Raw genomic sequence first — 15,625 nt, 5'->3', positions numbered from 1 at the left:
CCAGGCCCCTCCCCCTCCCAGGGCCATGGCCCACGCTCCAGAGGGCAGGCTGGCTGTGTCCCTGCACCTGCAGACCCCTCCTCTGGCGCGTGGCGGTGGGGACGGCTCACCCAGAAGGTTCCTCCACTCGGCATCGAGGTCGGCCTGGTTGGCCAGGCAACCCTTGAGCACGTTGCGGCAGTAGTCCGGGCAGGGCCGGGCGCCAGGGACCCCCAGGCAAGGTGCGCAGTATGCCAGCTTCATGACAGCCCTCGTGCACTCCGGGCCCAGGGGCACCTGGGGAGGCAAGGCCGTCTGAGCCCTGCTGGCAGCTGGCCATGTCCAGCCCTCCAAGGAGCCCCAGGGTAGAGGGCTCAGGACAGAAGTCAGGAGGCTGCAGCTCAGCCCCAACCTGTCTTGGGGACCCTGTCTCATCTCAGAGGGTCAAGCAGGCTCCCAGGGGTCGGGCCATCCTCCTCACTGCAGCCATCCCAGCGCATGAGTCCCTGGAACAGCGCTGTTCCCGAGCCTCATGAGAAGTGTGTGTGCGCCTCCCCTCCATGCTGATAAGGGGACTGGGGCTCGGCTGGGAAGGGGACTCACTAAGGACTCCAGCTTGAGAGGGAGGTGGCTCACGCCCAGGGCTGTGTGGGTCTGACTCGGGCTGCCTCTTGGGGGAGGTATCCTGCTGGCCCTCAAGGCCTCAGGCCCAGCCTGTTCTGGCCTCCCGACATTGTCCACCCCACTTCCCCGCTCCCGTCCACCCGACCACTGCGGTTGGCTCAGCATCCAGCTCCCTGTTCTTCTCCTCCCACCCCATCCTGCTTGGGACCCAGCCCGACAGAGGAGGGACTGCTGCCCACATTAGAGCTCTGTGCCCGGATGGGACGCGGGATGGAACCGCTGTCTGCAAGCCCAGGGCAGAGGGATGGGGGTGGGGCTGGGAGGCGGGGCCTCTGTGCGCACCTGGGCCACCTTCCGTACCACGTCACCGGCCACGCCCAGGCCCTGCACGAAGGCTCGAGCTGCCACGAAGGCGCGGGTGGCGCGCAGGCGCAGTTCGCGAGGGGCTTCTCCGAAAGGCCGCAGCGTGTCGGCCTGCTTGCCCAGGCAGTCCAGGTAGTCATCGGGGAGGAGCAGCTGCGGGTGCAACTGCCGGAAGAGGCGCTCCAGCAGGCGGGCCCAGAACTCTGCCAGCGTGTCCTCCAGGTGCAGGTTGGCGCCGCGGTAGTAGAGGCGCAGCTCGGCGTACAGGTCCCGGAAGGCCCTGGCGCTCTGCGCATACAGCTCGCCCAAGGTGCCGGGGAAGGCATCCTGCAGCGCCCGCTCCGACTCGTTCAGCAGGTGCTGGAAGTGATCTGGGCCCGGGGAAGTGGGTGTGAGGCCTCCCAGGGTCTCCTGGCCCCCTGCCCACTCCCCAAGTCTCAGCCAGAGCCGGATTCCTGGGGGTGGCAGGCTCTGCCCAGCATCCCCGATGCTCTGGGAGAATCAGAGCCCAGGCTGTGGAGGCTGGAAGGTCCCTGGGTGCCCCGGGACTCTCAGACCCCCCACTCCTCGATTGCCTGGGGTGCAAAAGCCTGCCTGGGGGTCCCTCCTGGGCCTCAGGGCCTCCAACTGGGACTCCAGTTGACATTTTGAGGCCGGGCACAGACACAGGGTGCTTTAGTGACCTACTGGGATCACCTGTAAGGTGGGTCCTGAGCCAGGGGGTGGGATCCACCTCCATTCTGCCCCCTGCCCCCTGCACTGCCCCCAACCCCCATGAGTCTGGCTGTCCTTCTCTTTCTTTTAGATACCCTCCCTTGGGTTCCATAAGCCTCAGCTCTTGTCCTGCACCCAGAAGCTGGCCTGCCTGATGGCCCGGGGAGGGTCTCCTGTCACCTTTGGGATGTGCCCAGGACCTGGACAGGCGTGCTGAAGCCCTCTGGGGGAGAGCAGGGCATGAGCATGTGGAGCAGACCTCCATGGTTTTGGGGAAATGCCCCTGCACCCTAAGTGCCCAGAATGGGACCCTCAAGAGCTCCCACCCCCTCTGGCAGGGAGAAGCAGAGTCTGTAACCACACAGACCCTCCACTCAGACTTGTCCCTGAGAGCTATGGCCACCCTCCCTGCACAGGCCCTGGGACCCTGGGCAGGCTCCCCAACATCTACCCCTGTCCCCCAAGGCCTTGGGCTATCGGGCTGGCTGGGGCAAGAGATCCTCCACAGCTCCACAGGTGGGAGTGGGCGGCTCCTGGCCAGGCTGTGGAACGGTGAGCAGGGGTTCAGGGGCTAAGATCATGGACCTCAGTGCCTCTTGGGACTGCCTGATGACTGCAGACACACACTCTCCCTCTTCTGTCCACTCAGGCTCTGCCAGAGCACCTTCCCCCTCCAGTTAGACTTTAGGTCACTTCCTGGGGGCCCCACCCCAGCTCCCACCTCATTCCCCTGAGGTGACCACTGTGGGCATCATCATACCAGCCAGCTCCATGTTGTCTCAGGCACTTGCTCTCTGCCTGGACCTGGTGTGAGACCTGGTGAGAGTCTCCCAACCACCAAGACGCTGCCCTGGAGACAGGAAGGCCACACCCGGGGCCCCAACCGCCTCTTGCTCCCATAGCAGGGCAGCCCCAGCCTCAGTCCCGTCCTGGCTCTGCGCCACCAGTGGCCGGGGCAAGGCCTATCCCTGTCTGCTGGTGACAAAGAGGCACTTCTAGAGAAGGTCCCCCCTGAGGGGCTGGGCCTGATCTCCCCAAACGGACACGCGTACTGCTGTGCACACCACAGGATGCACGAGGAGGCCTGCACACAGCCTTCTGCTCCTGCCTCGCCCAGAGCTGCCCTCGTGCCCAGGTCCCCCCAAGCCCAGGGGCCTGCTCACCATCGAAGCTCTGCAGCTGGGTGGCGAGCGTGGTCTGCAGGGCGTGGCCGCTGTCCAGGAGGGCAGCCTCTAGCTCAGCACGGCTGCGGTTGGCCAGCTTCTCCTCCATCTCGCTGGTACAGCAGGTGTAGCCCTGGGGGCAGACCCTCAGGTGCTCTCCTGTGGGGAGGGGCTGCTGTGAGGGAGAGGAGGGACCCCGGAGGCTGGGCAGACCCTGGAATGGGACACAGCTCCAGCGGGGGCCTGGGTTGATCGTGCAGTCCCCAGCGCAGGACACAGGAGTGGGGCTGCCCTCTGTGTATGGCCTCCAGGCCCTCGGGGGCAAAGCCAGAGGGGGTGGCATAAAGCAGGGGTGCAGGAGGCTGAACTTTAGGGCCGGAATGTCCGCTGTCCTCCCAGCCCCTGAATGTCCCCTGCTGCCACCACACAGGTGAGGTGACCATCCCAGGAGTCCTGGCACAGCTCAGGACATGTGTGCCCCAGCACAGAACGGCCTCAGGGCGCTGGGTCTGTGCAGAGGGGTGGGACTGCCAGACTGCTGGCTTCCCAGGGCAAGCTTCCAGGCCTGCAGGGTGCCCTTGGCCTAGGCTGAGGATGGGGGGGGAGGGCTACCCCCACCACGAAGGGCAGGGCAGGACCATCAGAGCCTCCTCCTACCCCTAGTCCAGAGGTGCACTTTTCCAGTGAGGACTGCAGGCCTGAGTGGGGCTACTGACTGGGGGAATGGGGTGCCTGGTGAGGAGTGGTCCTGCACATGGGGGCCTGGACACACCTGGGTCCCCATCAGGTGTGCGCCCCTTCCTCTGTCCCCAAAGCCCTCCTCACCCCTTAATCTCCCAGCAACGCACCACCCACGCTCTGTCCTGGGGGCAGGGCCAGAGGCTCAGTGCACACAGCCCTGCGGACACACCATGGAGCTGTGCAGGGAGGTGTGTGGGCCACACAGCAGGAGCCTTTGAAAATGCGGTGGGGCCAGTGTTAACAACCACAGCGATTCTGAGGCGGGTGCTGGGACCCCATCTTACAGACCGGGAAACAGGCTGGTGGAGACTCGGTTTCCTGTCCAGTCCATGCTATGCCTCGAGGAGCCAAGTAGCTCTGTCAGGCTGCCTGCTGTCAGGCCCCCATAGCCCTCCACTCCCCTCCACACCCTACTGGCTGTGGTTCTGGCCCCAGGGCTGTGGAGGAGGCTGGGCCCCGAGTGGAGGCGGCGGTTTAACCTGAACAGGGTCTGTGGAAGGCTCACCCCGTGCGCTGTTGTTGGGGGCTGGATCAGCCTGGGCAGAGCCCTGGGGGTCCCGAGGCTGACCTGAGGGCTGGGGGGCTCCCAGGTGACCCTCAGAGGAGGGTGAGCAGGAGGCCTGGAGGGCACAGGCAGCTTCCAGCAGAAGCTTGGCGTGGGGGGTGGGAGACAAAGGTAATTATCCTGAGGCTGAATTAATCCTAAAGAGTTGGTGGGAACCACCAGGTCAGACTGGGCGGGAGTGTGTTGGTCTCCCATGCTCACTTGCACAAGCCTGGGCTGGGTGAGCAGCGGACAAAACAGAGCGGCCGTGTACATGCCCTGTGCCGACCGTGTGCTGTGCGATGCTGCGCGGGCTGCAGGCCCTGCACACTGGGTGGGACTGGAGGGAGGATGTCAGAGGTGCCTGGAGGAGACCACTCAGACACAGCGGGGGAGGGGAGGTTTGGGAGTGTGGAGATGGAGGGAGAAGGCCAGTCTCTCCTTCTTCCCCTTCCCACATGGGCCCTGAGCAGTCCCACTCCCCAGGCCCCAGGTGCCCTCAGCTCTCAAACACCTTCACCCTGCAGGGGCTGCCCGTCTGGGGAACCACCACCCCTGCTCCCAGGGCCTGGAAGTGATGGTAGCGTGTGTGTCTGAGGGGGGCTCTGGCCCCCACCTTGGGATAGGGCTGAGGGGGTGTGACAGTTGGGGGTCTGAGACCTGACCCCCGGGGTGAATCAGGGCTTTCAGGGCCACCTGGGGTCAAGGGTCAGAGCCTGGCTCCCCAGGGCCTGAGAGCGAGGAGGCACCCACCCACATTCCTGCACCCCTTCTCATGAGGGCTGGGTGGGTAGGGGCCTCCAGGCAGGAAGGGCTGGGCCGAAGAATGCCTCCCATCCCTCTGTCTTGGGGCCTTTGCTGACTCGTGGGTGTGGCCCTGGACCCTTGTCAGCAGGCAGCAGGACGCTGGGCAGGATGAGCTCCCTGTCTCAGCATCCTCTCTCAGGATCCTCTCTCAGGATCCTCTGCATACCAGGGTCTAGGCGGGCTGGGGGGTGAACTGGGGGCGTGCCCTGGGACGGGGGCAGGTGCCAGCCTGGGCTCTGCTGCACTGGGCACTCGGGCTGGCTGGGTGGGCACAGGCTGCCAAAGCGAGAAAGCACTGGAAGGCCATAGGGATGGACAACGTCCGTGACTGGCTGCCCTCCAGTACCCTGGGGTAACCGACCAGCTCCCCGAACCTGCTAGCACATGTGGGCAGCAGAGAGATGGGGCTGCAGATTAAACCTGGGGAGACACAGGGAGCACCCCCCCGACCCTGTGGGCAGGCTCTGAGTGGGCCCCTGGGCACTGCCAGCATAGCCATCACTCTCACCCCAGTAACCTCCCCGGAGCCTCCCAGCCCTGCCTGGCCACCTCGTCCAGCCGCCCGGTGGCCTGCGCCGTTCCAGCTGCCCCAGCACAGCCCCCGTCCCTCCCTCCCTCCTCGGACACACGGGAGTGAAGACACGGAGCCAGAGCCCGGGCGCCGGCCTGAGGTCCCGGGCGGGCTGGGCCGAGGCGGCCCCCATCCGGCTGCAGGGCGGATGCAGAGGCTGGTGCAACAGTGACAGTCAGAATGCAGAGCTCTGTGCTTTCCTCCTGCCCACTCTCGCCCAGCTTGGCCTAGTGTGCATATCACTGATAGCCCTGGACGTCAGCCAGCTGGACATGGGCTCTGCAGGGCACCTCCTGCACCCCCCCTCAAAAATAGCAAGCCTGCGCCTCCTGGTCTGGTCAGAGCCAACTTGTGCCGGGGTGGTGGGCCGCCAGGAGGGCAAATGAGCTCCCTGCCCCTGGCGGTGTGCAAATCCCACTGGTGGCATTCTGTACTCTGTCATTCCAGACCCTCTGCCCCCAAACCCCCACCTCTCCTCTCAGCTCAATACCTGCAGAGGAAGGAAGGCTTGCCCAGGAGGGAGGGAATGCTTCCCCTAGCCTTGGGAGGCATCGGCAGGTCCACTCTTCCCACTGACCCCTCCCCCAGCCGGCCAGCGACCATCCCTCCTTTCTCCCTCAGTCGCTTTGCTGTTTTTGCAAAAGCTGGCCACAGCCTTCCCTAGTTTGTGGGACATTTCCTCCCATGGGTGATCTAATTTTGGGGGGGGGGGAAGGGGGAAGGGCGGTTCATTCCTCACCCCAGTCCCTGTGGCACTGCTCCTCCAGGCCCTGCCCCTGAATTCCAAGATGCCCTCTGATCCTGCTCCTCAGGGTTAAGTTCTTGCACCCACTTCCCTAACCCCATCAGCAATGGCTTCTCTTCCTCGGCAGCAGACCACCCATGTCCATCTTCTCCCCTCCAGTCCCAGACTTGCTGGGGTCACCCCAGATCCCCGACTTCTCTTCACTAAGCCCCTACCAGTCTGGGGCTCCAAACATCTTTAGGGCCCACACCCTCCTGCCACCTGCTGAGCCACGGCTCCCACTGTCCTGTCTTAGCAGCCTCCCAAGAGCGTCCCCACCCAGCAGCCACCCTCGCCAGCACTGTCACCCCAACGCTTTAGACCCTCACCCCAACAGTGCTCGTTCTGTCCAGTGCTGGACACAGACCTCATGTGTCCAGGCCATGCCTGGCAGCCACCTGTGGTGGTGGCGCTAGAGCCCTTCCGTGGAGACTGCAGAGGGAAGGTGGCGCCATGCCAAGCCCATCTCTCCAGAAGCTTCTAAGGCTCACACGAGAGTATGCAGCCTGCTGCTCAACCTGTCTTTAAAGCCACATCCCAAAGACTCTGCACCAACCGACCCAGCCACCCCTAGCACACTGATTCCTTGTCGACATTTCGCCTGCACTGGCCGCCTTGGGGCTGAGACACGGTTGTATGGACAGCCCCAGGTACCAGGACACACCACGTGAGAGGCCCAGCTCTGGAAGAGCAGGAAGGGCACTGCTTCCCCACTCCTCCTCTTTCCTTAGTTCTGGACCCTCCATCGGGCCTTGCTGGCAGGACGGGGGTAGCCAGGTAGAGAAGGCTTTCCCAAGCAGTACTCTTCTCTGGACCACTGCCCCCTGCCCACTCCTGTTCCCGGCTGCCATCCAGCCCTGGTGGCCACGGGGTCCCCCCGGCATGGCCACCAGCCTGCTGGGGGTGGGAGGCACTGAGCACACAGAGGAAGATTCCCTGGTCATTGTCCACACAGGAGCTCCAGGCCTTCCTCTCTCATCCTTCTGTCCGGAAGCCTCTGCCCCTGACTGGTCCCTGAAAGAGGGCCACACTTGATCATCCGGAAGGATGGCCTCGGACCCCCCCTTGCAGAGGACATTTCAACCGCAATCTCTCACCCTCCCTCCTAACACATCAACAGCAGCAGTAACCCCTCCTGCCTCCTCCTGCCTCCTCTGACCCAACCTGCTTCTCTACCCCTCACCCACCACCCAAAGCCCGCCCCCCCCCCCCCCGCCCCCGTTTCAGGCAAACGACAGCGTCACCAAGGAGCCCTCTGTCACTTCCACCACGCACTAGGACCCACAGCCGAGGGGGCATCACTGCAGACACTTCCTCCCTTGGTGGGTGGGAGGGGTCGGCCCCCCAGGCCTGCAACGGACTGCTTTGCAGGTGGTGGAACAAAGGCTGGGCGCCTGGGTGCCCTGGATAGTCCCCATTGGCCAGTGCAGAGCCCTGCGCCCCATGGGGCAGGAGCCACAGCTAGCGGGCAGTGTGGCGATGCTCAGGCGCCCAGCAGCACCGCGGGGACTGGGCGCTGGTGCAGTGGGCCCGTCGGCGCCCAGGGGGTGCGGGGGCTGCATCAGGCAGGCAGGGAGGCAGAGAGCAGTAGGGGGGCCACGCGGGGGAGGGGCGGGGGGGCGGAGGGGGGGGGGGGGGGGGGGGGGGGGGGGAGGAGGGCAAGCGATTGGCGGGGAAGGGGCTTGCCGCAGTGGGCGCGGCAGCAGAGAGGACTCCTGGGGGCTGCGGCAAGCGAAGGGGAGGGGGATGGGTTTGACGGAAGAGGAGGGGGGGCTTGCTGCAGGAAGGGGGCTGCGGCAGGCGCTGGGAAGCACAGGAAGGGATGGGGTGGGGAGGGGTGTTAGGATGCTGCGGGGCAACGGGCAGAGAGGAACCCAGGGAAGGGGAGGTGGGGAACGGGAGGGGAGAAGAAGTGGGGTGGTGCTGGGGTGCGGCGGTGATGGGGTGGGCATGGAGACTGGCGATGGGGCTCCTGATGGGAAGAGGTGGAGAAGGGGATGGGACGTGGAGGAGGGCCCCCATGCGCTTGTGGTGCGGATGAGGGTAGGCGCAGGATGGACAGAAAATGCGGCCAAGGCGGTGGTGATGGGGTACAGGGGTGGAGATGAGGATGTCGAGGCGGAGGGAGTGAAGGTAAGGGTGGCAAGCCTGAGGATGGGGATGCAGGTGGGGGGGCGGGGAGATGGAGATGGCTTGGGGCAGACGGCTGGCTGGAGACCCAGCCTGGATCTCAGCCCCGCAGACGCCACCCGCGCTGTGGCCCGAGAGCCCTGCGCGGCGGTGGCTGCGGCTCCAGCGGCGGCGTCCCAGGCTGCGGTGGCGGTGACGCTCCAGGAGGCGCGCGACTCCGGGTGCGGGCGCGTGGGGGCCTGGGGACCCGGCCGGGGGAAGGAGCAGGAGCAGGACCGGGCCGGAGGGCTCGGAGGAGGCGCGGGCGGACGCGAGCCGGGGAGGAGCTGCGGCCACCGCGGCCCCGGCAGCCCCGCCACCGCACTGGCGCGCACGGCGAGGGCGGTGGCTCCAGGCGCGGGGACGCGCCTCCTCCCGCAGCCCCCGCCCCGCCGCACTCGGCACCGCCCCGTCTCCCAGGAACCCGCGGGCCGCCTGCCCGCGCCCCCTGCGGTCCGCAGACCCATCGCTCCCCGCCGCGCGGCCCCTCCCGGGGAGGGATCTCCAGCTCCGGCTGGGAGGACCGGCTGGGAGGACCGGATCGGCCCCTGCAGCACAGCCAGCGCAGGCTTGGGGCTCTCCGCTCAGCCACCCCAGGAGGCTGAGGGCGGTCTGGGTGGGGCAGGGTGTCAGGTTTTTCCCTGGGGATGGAGAATGACAGCTGACCACCTGGAAGAACCTCTCCTGCCGACAGTGGCCAGATCCCCAATGCTGCCTGGGTACTCAAAGCCACCATCAGTTACCCCACATCCCCTACCTAACTCCCTCCAGTCCCCCAGTCTCTCACCTGGGTGACCTCGGCCTCCATCCCCACTGCTGATATCCTTCCCCTAGGAAACAGTAAACCCGGCCTGGGCACACAGTCCACCGGCCCAGCCCCTACCTCCTCCCTGGGCGCTGTCCCACACTGGTGCCTCTCCCTTCCTCCCAGGACACCAGGATACCTCTCACCAGTATCCTCTACTTCTTGGAGCCCTGGCCCTGGTCCCGCTTGCCCCCACTCCCCCTGGAGAACACCACCCTTGCACCCACCCAGGCCAGGCTTCTCTCAGCAGCGCGGCTGTGCCCCTGTCAGCCAGCCAGCCCGCGGGGACATGTGCCTGGCAAGCAACTCTTGATCCAAGTCCTCTCTCTAAGGCCTCGGCATCTCAGGGCCCCAGAAGCAGGGGGGGTTCAGAGGTAACTCACAAGGCTGCTCTCTGTGCTGCCTGCTTCCTGCTCGAGGACCTCCTGGGCAGGCCACCCTGCCAGTGGCCACCAGGCTTGGGGGTGCCTTGGCAAGGCAGTGGGCCTCAATCACGTGGTCACAGCTCTGGGTGAGAGGACGGGCCCTTCCAAGTAGCCTCCCCAGCATTCAGCTTCAAGGTTCCCAGCTCATACCATGGCCTCAGAACAAATCAGGATGAAGAGGACCCTGGCTTTGTGCTACCTAGGACCCTAGGTCTCGGCTGCAGGGCAGGGAACACTTGGGGCCCAGGGTTGAGTGTCCCCGGAACCTCTCCCATCGGGCCAAAGTTAGCCCTGCTTTCTCATCCTGGGCCCAAGTTGGGCTGCAGAGAGCATTCTGGTGGGTATGTGCACATGCCAGTCCCTGCTGGGGCTGGGCAGTGGTGGGGCTCTGCCTACCCTCCCTTGGGGTCTGGGCCAGCTGAGGGGACCCTATGACAAGTCCATAGGGAACAACCTGGAACAGCAGGAGGGAACAGAGAAGCTTAGAGACCCTCTCAGCTGTGCTCCCTGCAAAGACACAGCACAGGCCCATCCATCCACTCCGTAAATGCCCAACAGGCAGAGGGAGCACAGACTCTCAGCTGCACCAGAACCCCGAGCAGACCCTCCAACTGAGGGAGCTCGTGGGGGCACACTGTGACCTGGGTCCGCTCTCAGCTCAGGCCCCATAAATACTGGGGGCTAGAAAAACAACTGGGAAGGGGTAGAGGGCTCAGCTGATCCCCTCTGACCCAACCACTTCCCACAAAGTTGGTAGCCATGTCCAAAGTCACAGCCAAGCTCAGCCTGGCATCCCAGCCCGTTGCCCCTACCCAGCTCATGACCTGCCACTTCCACTAACTCTGGTTCTCGGTGCCCTTCCCTCTGGCTCAGCCCTCTTCCCATGCCCACTCAGCTTGCCCTCCGGGAAGCCTTCCCCGCTCCCTCGGGGCCATCGCACCTGCTCAGGCCAGCAGCCACCCCGGAGCCTTCCCCGGATCCCAGCTGGCTGCCCTCCCAGGCCGTAGGAGCACCACACTGCCTGCTGCTGGGAGCCTCCACTTCCCTTCTCTTGTCTCCCCGCCCAGCACCCAGGCCAGACCTGGGTCAATAAACAACTGGGCACGAGAGCGGTACAGAGGGATTCTTTGTCCAGCGCTGCCATTCAAGGCTTAACCCCAGCCGGGCCCCAGAGCGGCAGTCTCAGACTTCCCTGACCCGACCCTTCCCCGGGGGCCACGGGACAGCCAGCGGCGTGCTGGGGCCACGGGGGGGTTTTCAGGGTGAGTTTGCTCCCCACAAGGGCTCCCTTGTTCTGACAGAGACCTGGCCACCTTGGCGGGAGATGGAGGATGGGCCTCCCTTGCCCCCATGCGCTGTAAAACCGCCCCTGATTCCAGTCCCAGGGGGATCCTGGAGCGGGAGAGTGGAGGTGGACGTGGGAGCAGGCATGCTCCACCAGCCTGGCCCGCCCAGGCTTCGTACAGCTTGGGCAGCACCTCTGCCCGCCCTGCCCTGGCTGCCCCAGCGAGGGGCTGGAGACAGAGGCCAGGACACAGGTAAACAGCAATTTTAGATAACCTGCGTTATTTTTTAGTATAAAAGAATCTGGCCCCGAAGAACTGAAAGCAAGGACGGGAAGGGAATCTTGCACACCCTGTTCAGAACTGCTTTACTCCTAACAGTCAAAAGGTGGAAACAAGCCGAGTATCCATGGAGGGAGGGATGCGTAAAAAAGTGTGGCCCGTCCACACGATGAGATATTCCAGGAGCAAGTAGGACACCTGCTATGATGTGGATGAACCTCGACCCTGAAAACGTGCTGAGGGGGAGAAGCCAGACTCGAAACAACAAATCCAGTCTGACTCCACTGACATGAGGCCCCTGCAGTGGTAAGACCCACAGCGACACAGAGCAGAAGCATGGGAGCCAGGGGCCGGGGTGGCGGGGAGTCTGTGCTTCATGGGGACAGAGTTCTAGATGGGGAAGATGAGAACATTCTGGAGACAGAGGCTGGTGACGGGTCCAGGACAGTGCGAATGCAAGTAATGACTCTCAACTGTACACAAAATCAGCGAAAATGCAAGTAATGACCCTCAACTGTACACAAAATCAGCGAAAATGATGTATCTTTTTATGCACATTTTATCATCAAAAAAGCAAGCCCGCCCCATATGTGTAACACATTTACACTAAATATGTGGGGCACACTTTCACTAAAATCTTATTTGCTGTTTACTTCAAATTAAAATATTCAGGACAAACCTCCGCTGTAGGGTTACTCACATTCCCGAACACCAATTTAACTGGATTGCTGGTAGCTCTACCTGCTAAACCCAGCCCTGGGGCACCTGGGTGGCTCAGTGGGTTAAGCCACTGCCTTCGGCTTGGGTCATGATCTCGGGGTCCTGGGATCAAGCCCCACATCAGGCTCTCCGGGGAGCCTGTTTCCCCCTGCCTCTCTGCCTACTTGTGATCTCTCTCTGTCAAATAAATAAATAAAATCTTAAAAAAAAAAAATCTGTCAGCCCTTCTGGGGATGTGGGGAGAGGTCTCACGGAAGCCACACAGATTCCCTCCCTGCAACGATCAGTCACATGTCCCCCACTGGGGTCCTCAGACCTACAGCCCCAGCCTCCTCAGAGAATACTGGAACAAGAAGATACCATTGAACAAGAAGATACCATTCTACCCATCTAACAGATGGGAAAACTGAGGCTGGGAGAGGTTACGTGACTTGCTCAATGTTTCAGACCTGCTGCCTAATGCCACTGGCCCATGGGCCTCCCTGCCTTCATCGAGGTGGGGGAAACAGGAGCCCTGGGGCCCACCAGTGGCCTGAGAGTCCCAGGTATGGACATGAGGCCTCTCCTGGAACATGAGGGCCTAGTGGGCCTCGCTGGAGCAGGCCTGCCCATTTCTGTTGGTGGAGGGACACCTGGCTGGGTGCTCCTGCCAGCAGCATAGACCCACCACTACAGACAGCCCCCATCAGGCCCTGCTGAGCACACAGAGGGCTCCCAGACCTCCCAGACCACTGGAGGCCAGTCTGGTGGCCTCCCCAGAGGTGGAGCCCTGACCTCTTGTGGGTCCTGGAGCAGGTGGGAATGTTGAGGGCCATTCCATTCCCTGGCTTCTCCTGCTCAGTTTCTCAGGGACCAGTCAAGCTGTAAGCATGTCAGAGGAGGGTCAGGGCCTTCAGGAAGGGGGGAATTCAGGTCCCCCAGGCATCCAGCATCTTGGCCCTGCCCTGTCCAGCCCTGAGCAGCAGGCAGAAGGGCACACAAAGAGGCACACATTTCTGGACAGAGGTGGGATGGTCCTGCCCAGGGCAATCCTGGAGTGGATGACCAAGGGGACAGAATGAGCTCCATCCCCAGACAGTGGCCACAGGGATGCTGAGAAGGCCCCACACCCTCTTGTGAGGAGTGGCCGCTCTAATGCAGGCCGCCAGACTCCAGGCCCGGCTCCAGGCCCACCAAGGGTGCAGGTCCTGCCGGCACCATCTCCTATCTCCCTCCAATCTTACCCAGGGCCTGCGCTGATTTCTGGTGCCTCCACCCACAGTTCTCTTCTGAAAACTGGCTGCCATCCTCCAAGGCCACCCACAGTCCCTCATCATGGGCTACCCTCCAGAATGGGCCCGGCCAGCTCTCCCCACGGTGTTCAACTACCAGTGAGCAGGGCAGGCCAGGCGGGAGCCTATGTGGGGGAAGGAAGCGGCAGTGGCTAACTGAGTGAGGGCAGAACACTCCCTCTGCCTAGACCTCTGCCGCTGGCCGGGGGTCCTCTGCTTCCCCACCATGGGCACCTCCCCTCCTGTGCTGCTAGAAGGCTGGACTTGGGGACAGAAGGACTGTCTCCCCAGGGCCCTGCAGCACGGGCTCAGGCTGGGCACAAGAGGGCACTGATTCTCACAACTGCCCCTATCAGCCCTCTCTTACAGAAGAGCACTGCGGTGCTCAGAGAGGTTCAGGGATTGGCTCAAGGTCACACAGTAAGTGAACGTGGGACTGGCACTCGAACCCCAGCAGACCTGGTTTTGGGTTCCTCTGGAGACCTGCTTCTTTCCTAACACGGTAGCCCCTGGGAATGGCCACTGGATTCGAGGGACAGTGGCTCTGGGACCATGCTTGTTAGGCTAGCATGCCATTTCCCTCAGAGCTGGGGCCTCTGCCTCTTGTGTGGCATTGCTGACTTTCTGCAAAGAGCCCGCTCCTCCCTTCCTCTTCTAGCTGTGGGCAGGGTGCTCTAGGACCTCCAACTGCAAGCTCTCAGCATCAGAGAAAGTGGGACCAGTGAGCAGCCCAAGGCAGGGGTCCTGGAAGGGCAGCCCAGGAGGCTGGGCCCTGGGGTGCCCCATGGGGAGGGGTCTTTGTTCTACAGCTCCAGGTTGGGGGTGTGACTGCAACCCCCCTGCGTCTGTCTGAATTCACTTGTTCATTGTCTTAACTTCTGACTTATAAAGGAACACCTGTCGTTGTGGCTGTGGACCTATGGCTCACGGGAGAACCCCGATTCCTGTCTGGACCCTGAGCCTGTGGCACGGTCTGTGGCTGGGTTTCGGCAGGGAGAACAGCTCCAATGCGCAGGAGGAGCTCAGGGAGCACTTGCTCAGGGATGCAGAAAGACTCAGGTTTGAGTGTCCCCATCACCCGCTCCGCCCTTGCCCCCAAAGCCTCTCTCAGGTGCAGTCTCTTCTCTGTGCCCTGAGCCTCTGAGACTGTGTGCAGAAGCCTGCCGACCCCTCCTCAGGTGTCTAGGAAGCAGAGGATTCTGCAGCGGATCACAAAGGCAAGTGCTTCATCGATCAGAGGGTGAGAAAACCAAGGTGTGGTGGCGCACGTTGCAGGCCTTCCTGGGATCCGCACGACTGGGCAGCACGTCCAAGACCCGCTGGGATCGCCAAGTGGCACGGAGCTGCCCACAGCAAATGGAAAAGGCTGCAAATGCATTGGCAGCTTCTCCCGGCGACCACGTCCCAGATTCTGGGGCCTGCCATTGCCGTAAACACTGCATTTCGGTTAGAGGTGAGCACAGACATGCTGTCACTTTCTCAGCCACGTTCACCAACTCCTTGACTCCTTCCCCTGGGCCTCTCCATGTACCCCAGTTACGAACCCTCGCCTCCAATGACCTGCCTCCACACCTGTGTCCGTCCACCCACCTCACCCTCCTTCTATAGCCGACCCCACCACCCACCCTTCAGGGCTGTCCCGCCCTGGGCAAAGACGGGTGCCCCCGCCCCTGTGCTCCACAGGCCACTCCCTCCACCTTGCTCTGAGCTTTGCTTGAAGTGTTTCTCACGAGGGGCTGCTGGGATTTCTGGAAGCCGCCTCCTAGCTGTTCAAGAGTGTCCGGCACTTCTCAGGGTCCCTGGCCACCCCAGCCCCACCCCTAAGTCTCTGGGACAACCAAAAATGCCACCTAGTAACTGCTCCTTGTCGGAAACACCACCTCGTCCTAGGCCTGGGGCTTTAGGGCTGTGTGTCTGGCCCATAGCGGCCCTCATGTCCCCCAGCCCCCTAGATGCACAGCGACAGGGAGGTGCCAGTCCCTGGGTCACTTGGAGGGAGGATGCCGAGACAGCTGCAGTGTCGGGTCTGTGGCGTGGGCAGGCCGCTGCAAGCCGGAGGAGGTCAGGGAGGGTGGAGCTGAATGACAGCCTCATCCTTTTAAAATAACTGTTAGTCCGGTGTGTCCCATGCTCCATGACAACGGGGGGTGTGAGCGATCATCTGAGCCAAGCCTGGCAGTGGGTGGCATCATCTCTCCCCAGGGCCCGGAGGGGCCCACAGGTGGGCGGGATGGATTCCCTTGGCCCCCAGAGCCAAGGATGGGCACTCAGGGCCCCGATGCTTGAGGACACACTTAGATGTCACACACAGCTCCCCATGGTGGCCCAAATGGCTCCATATGGCACCAAGGACACGCTCAGACACAGGGATGGGCCTGGA

General features: G+C 63.2%; 1 protein-coding gene across 1 annotated transcript in view; it reads right to left on the bottom strand.

Annotated features, from left to right (window-relative positions):
* The window catches only part of LOC111142233 (glypican 1), a 28,302-nt gene that overhangs the window by 3,922 nt on the left and 8,755 nt on the right, over positions 1 to 15,625 (bottom strand). Inside the window, exons 2-4 of the mRNA XM_022495276.1 lie at positions 2,844 to 3,002; positions 946 to 1,337; positions 111 to 276 (exon numbers count right to left, since the gene is read on the bottom strand). Coding sequence (XP_022350984.1) covers positions 111 to 276; positions 946 to 1,337; positions 2,844 to 3,002 — 717 coding nt within the window. The remainder of the gene's footprint in view (positions 1 to 110; positions 277 to 945; positions 1,338 to 2,843; positions 3,003 to 15,625) is intronic.

Source organism: Enhydra lutris, unplaced genomic scaffold (genome assembly GCF_002288905.1).
Source record: "Enhydra lutris kenyoni isolate GAN:26980312 unplaced genomic scaffold, ASM228890v2 scaffoldscaffold1, whole genome shotgun sequence".
In the NCBI taxonomy this organism is placed as follows: Eukaryota; Metazoa; Chordata; class Mammalia; order Carnivora; family Mustelidae; genus Enhydra; species Enhydra lutris.
Note: the sequence above shows the minus strand (reverse complement) of the source record. Positions and strands in the feature narration are given on the sequence as shown.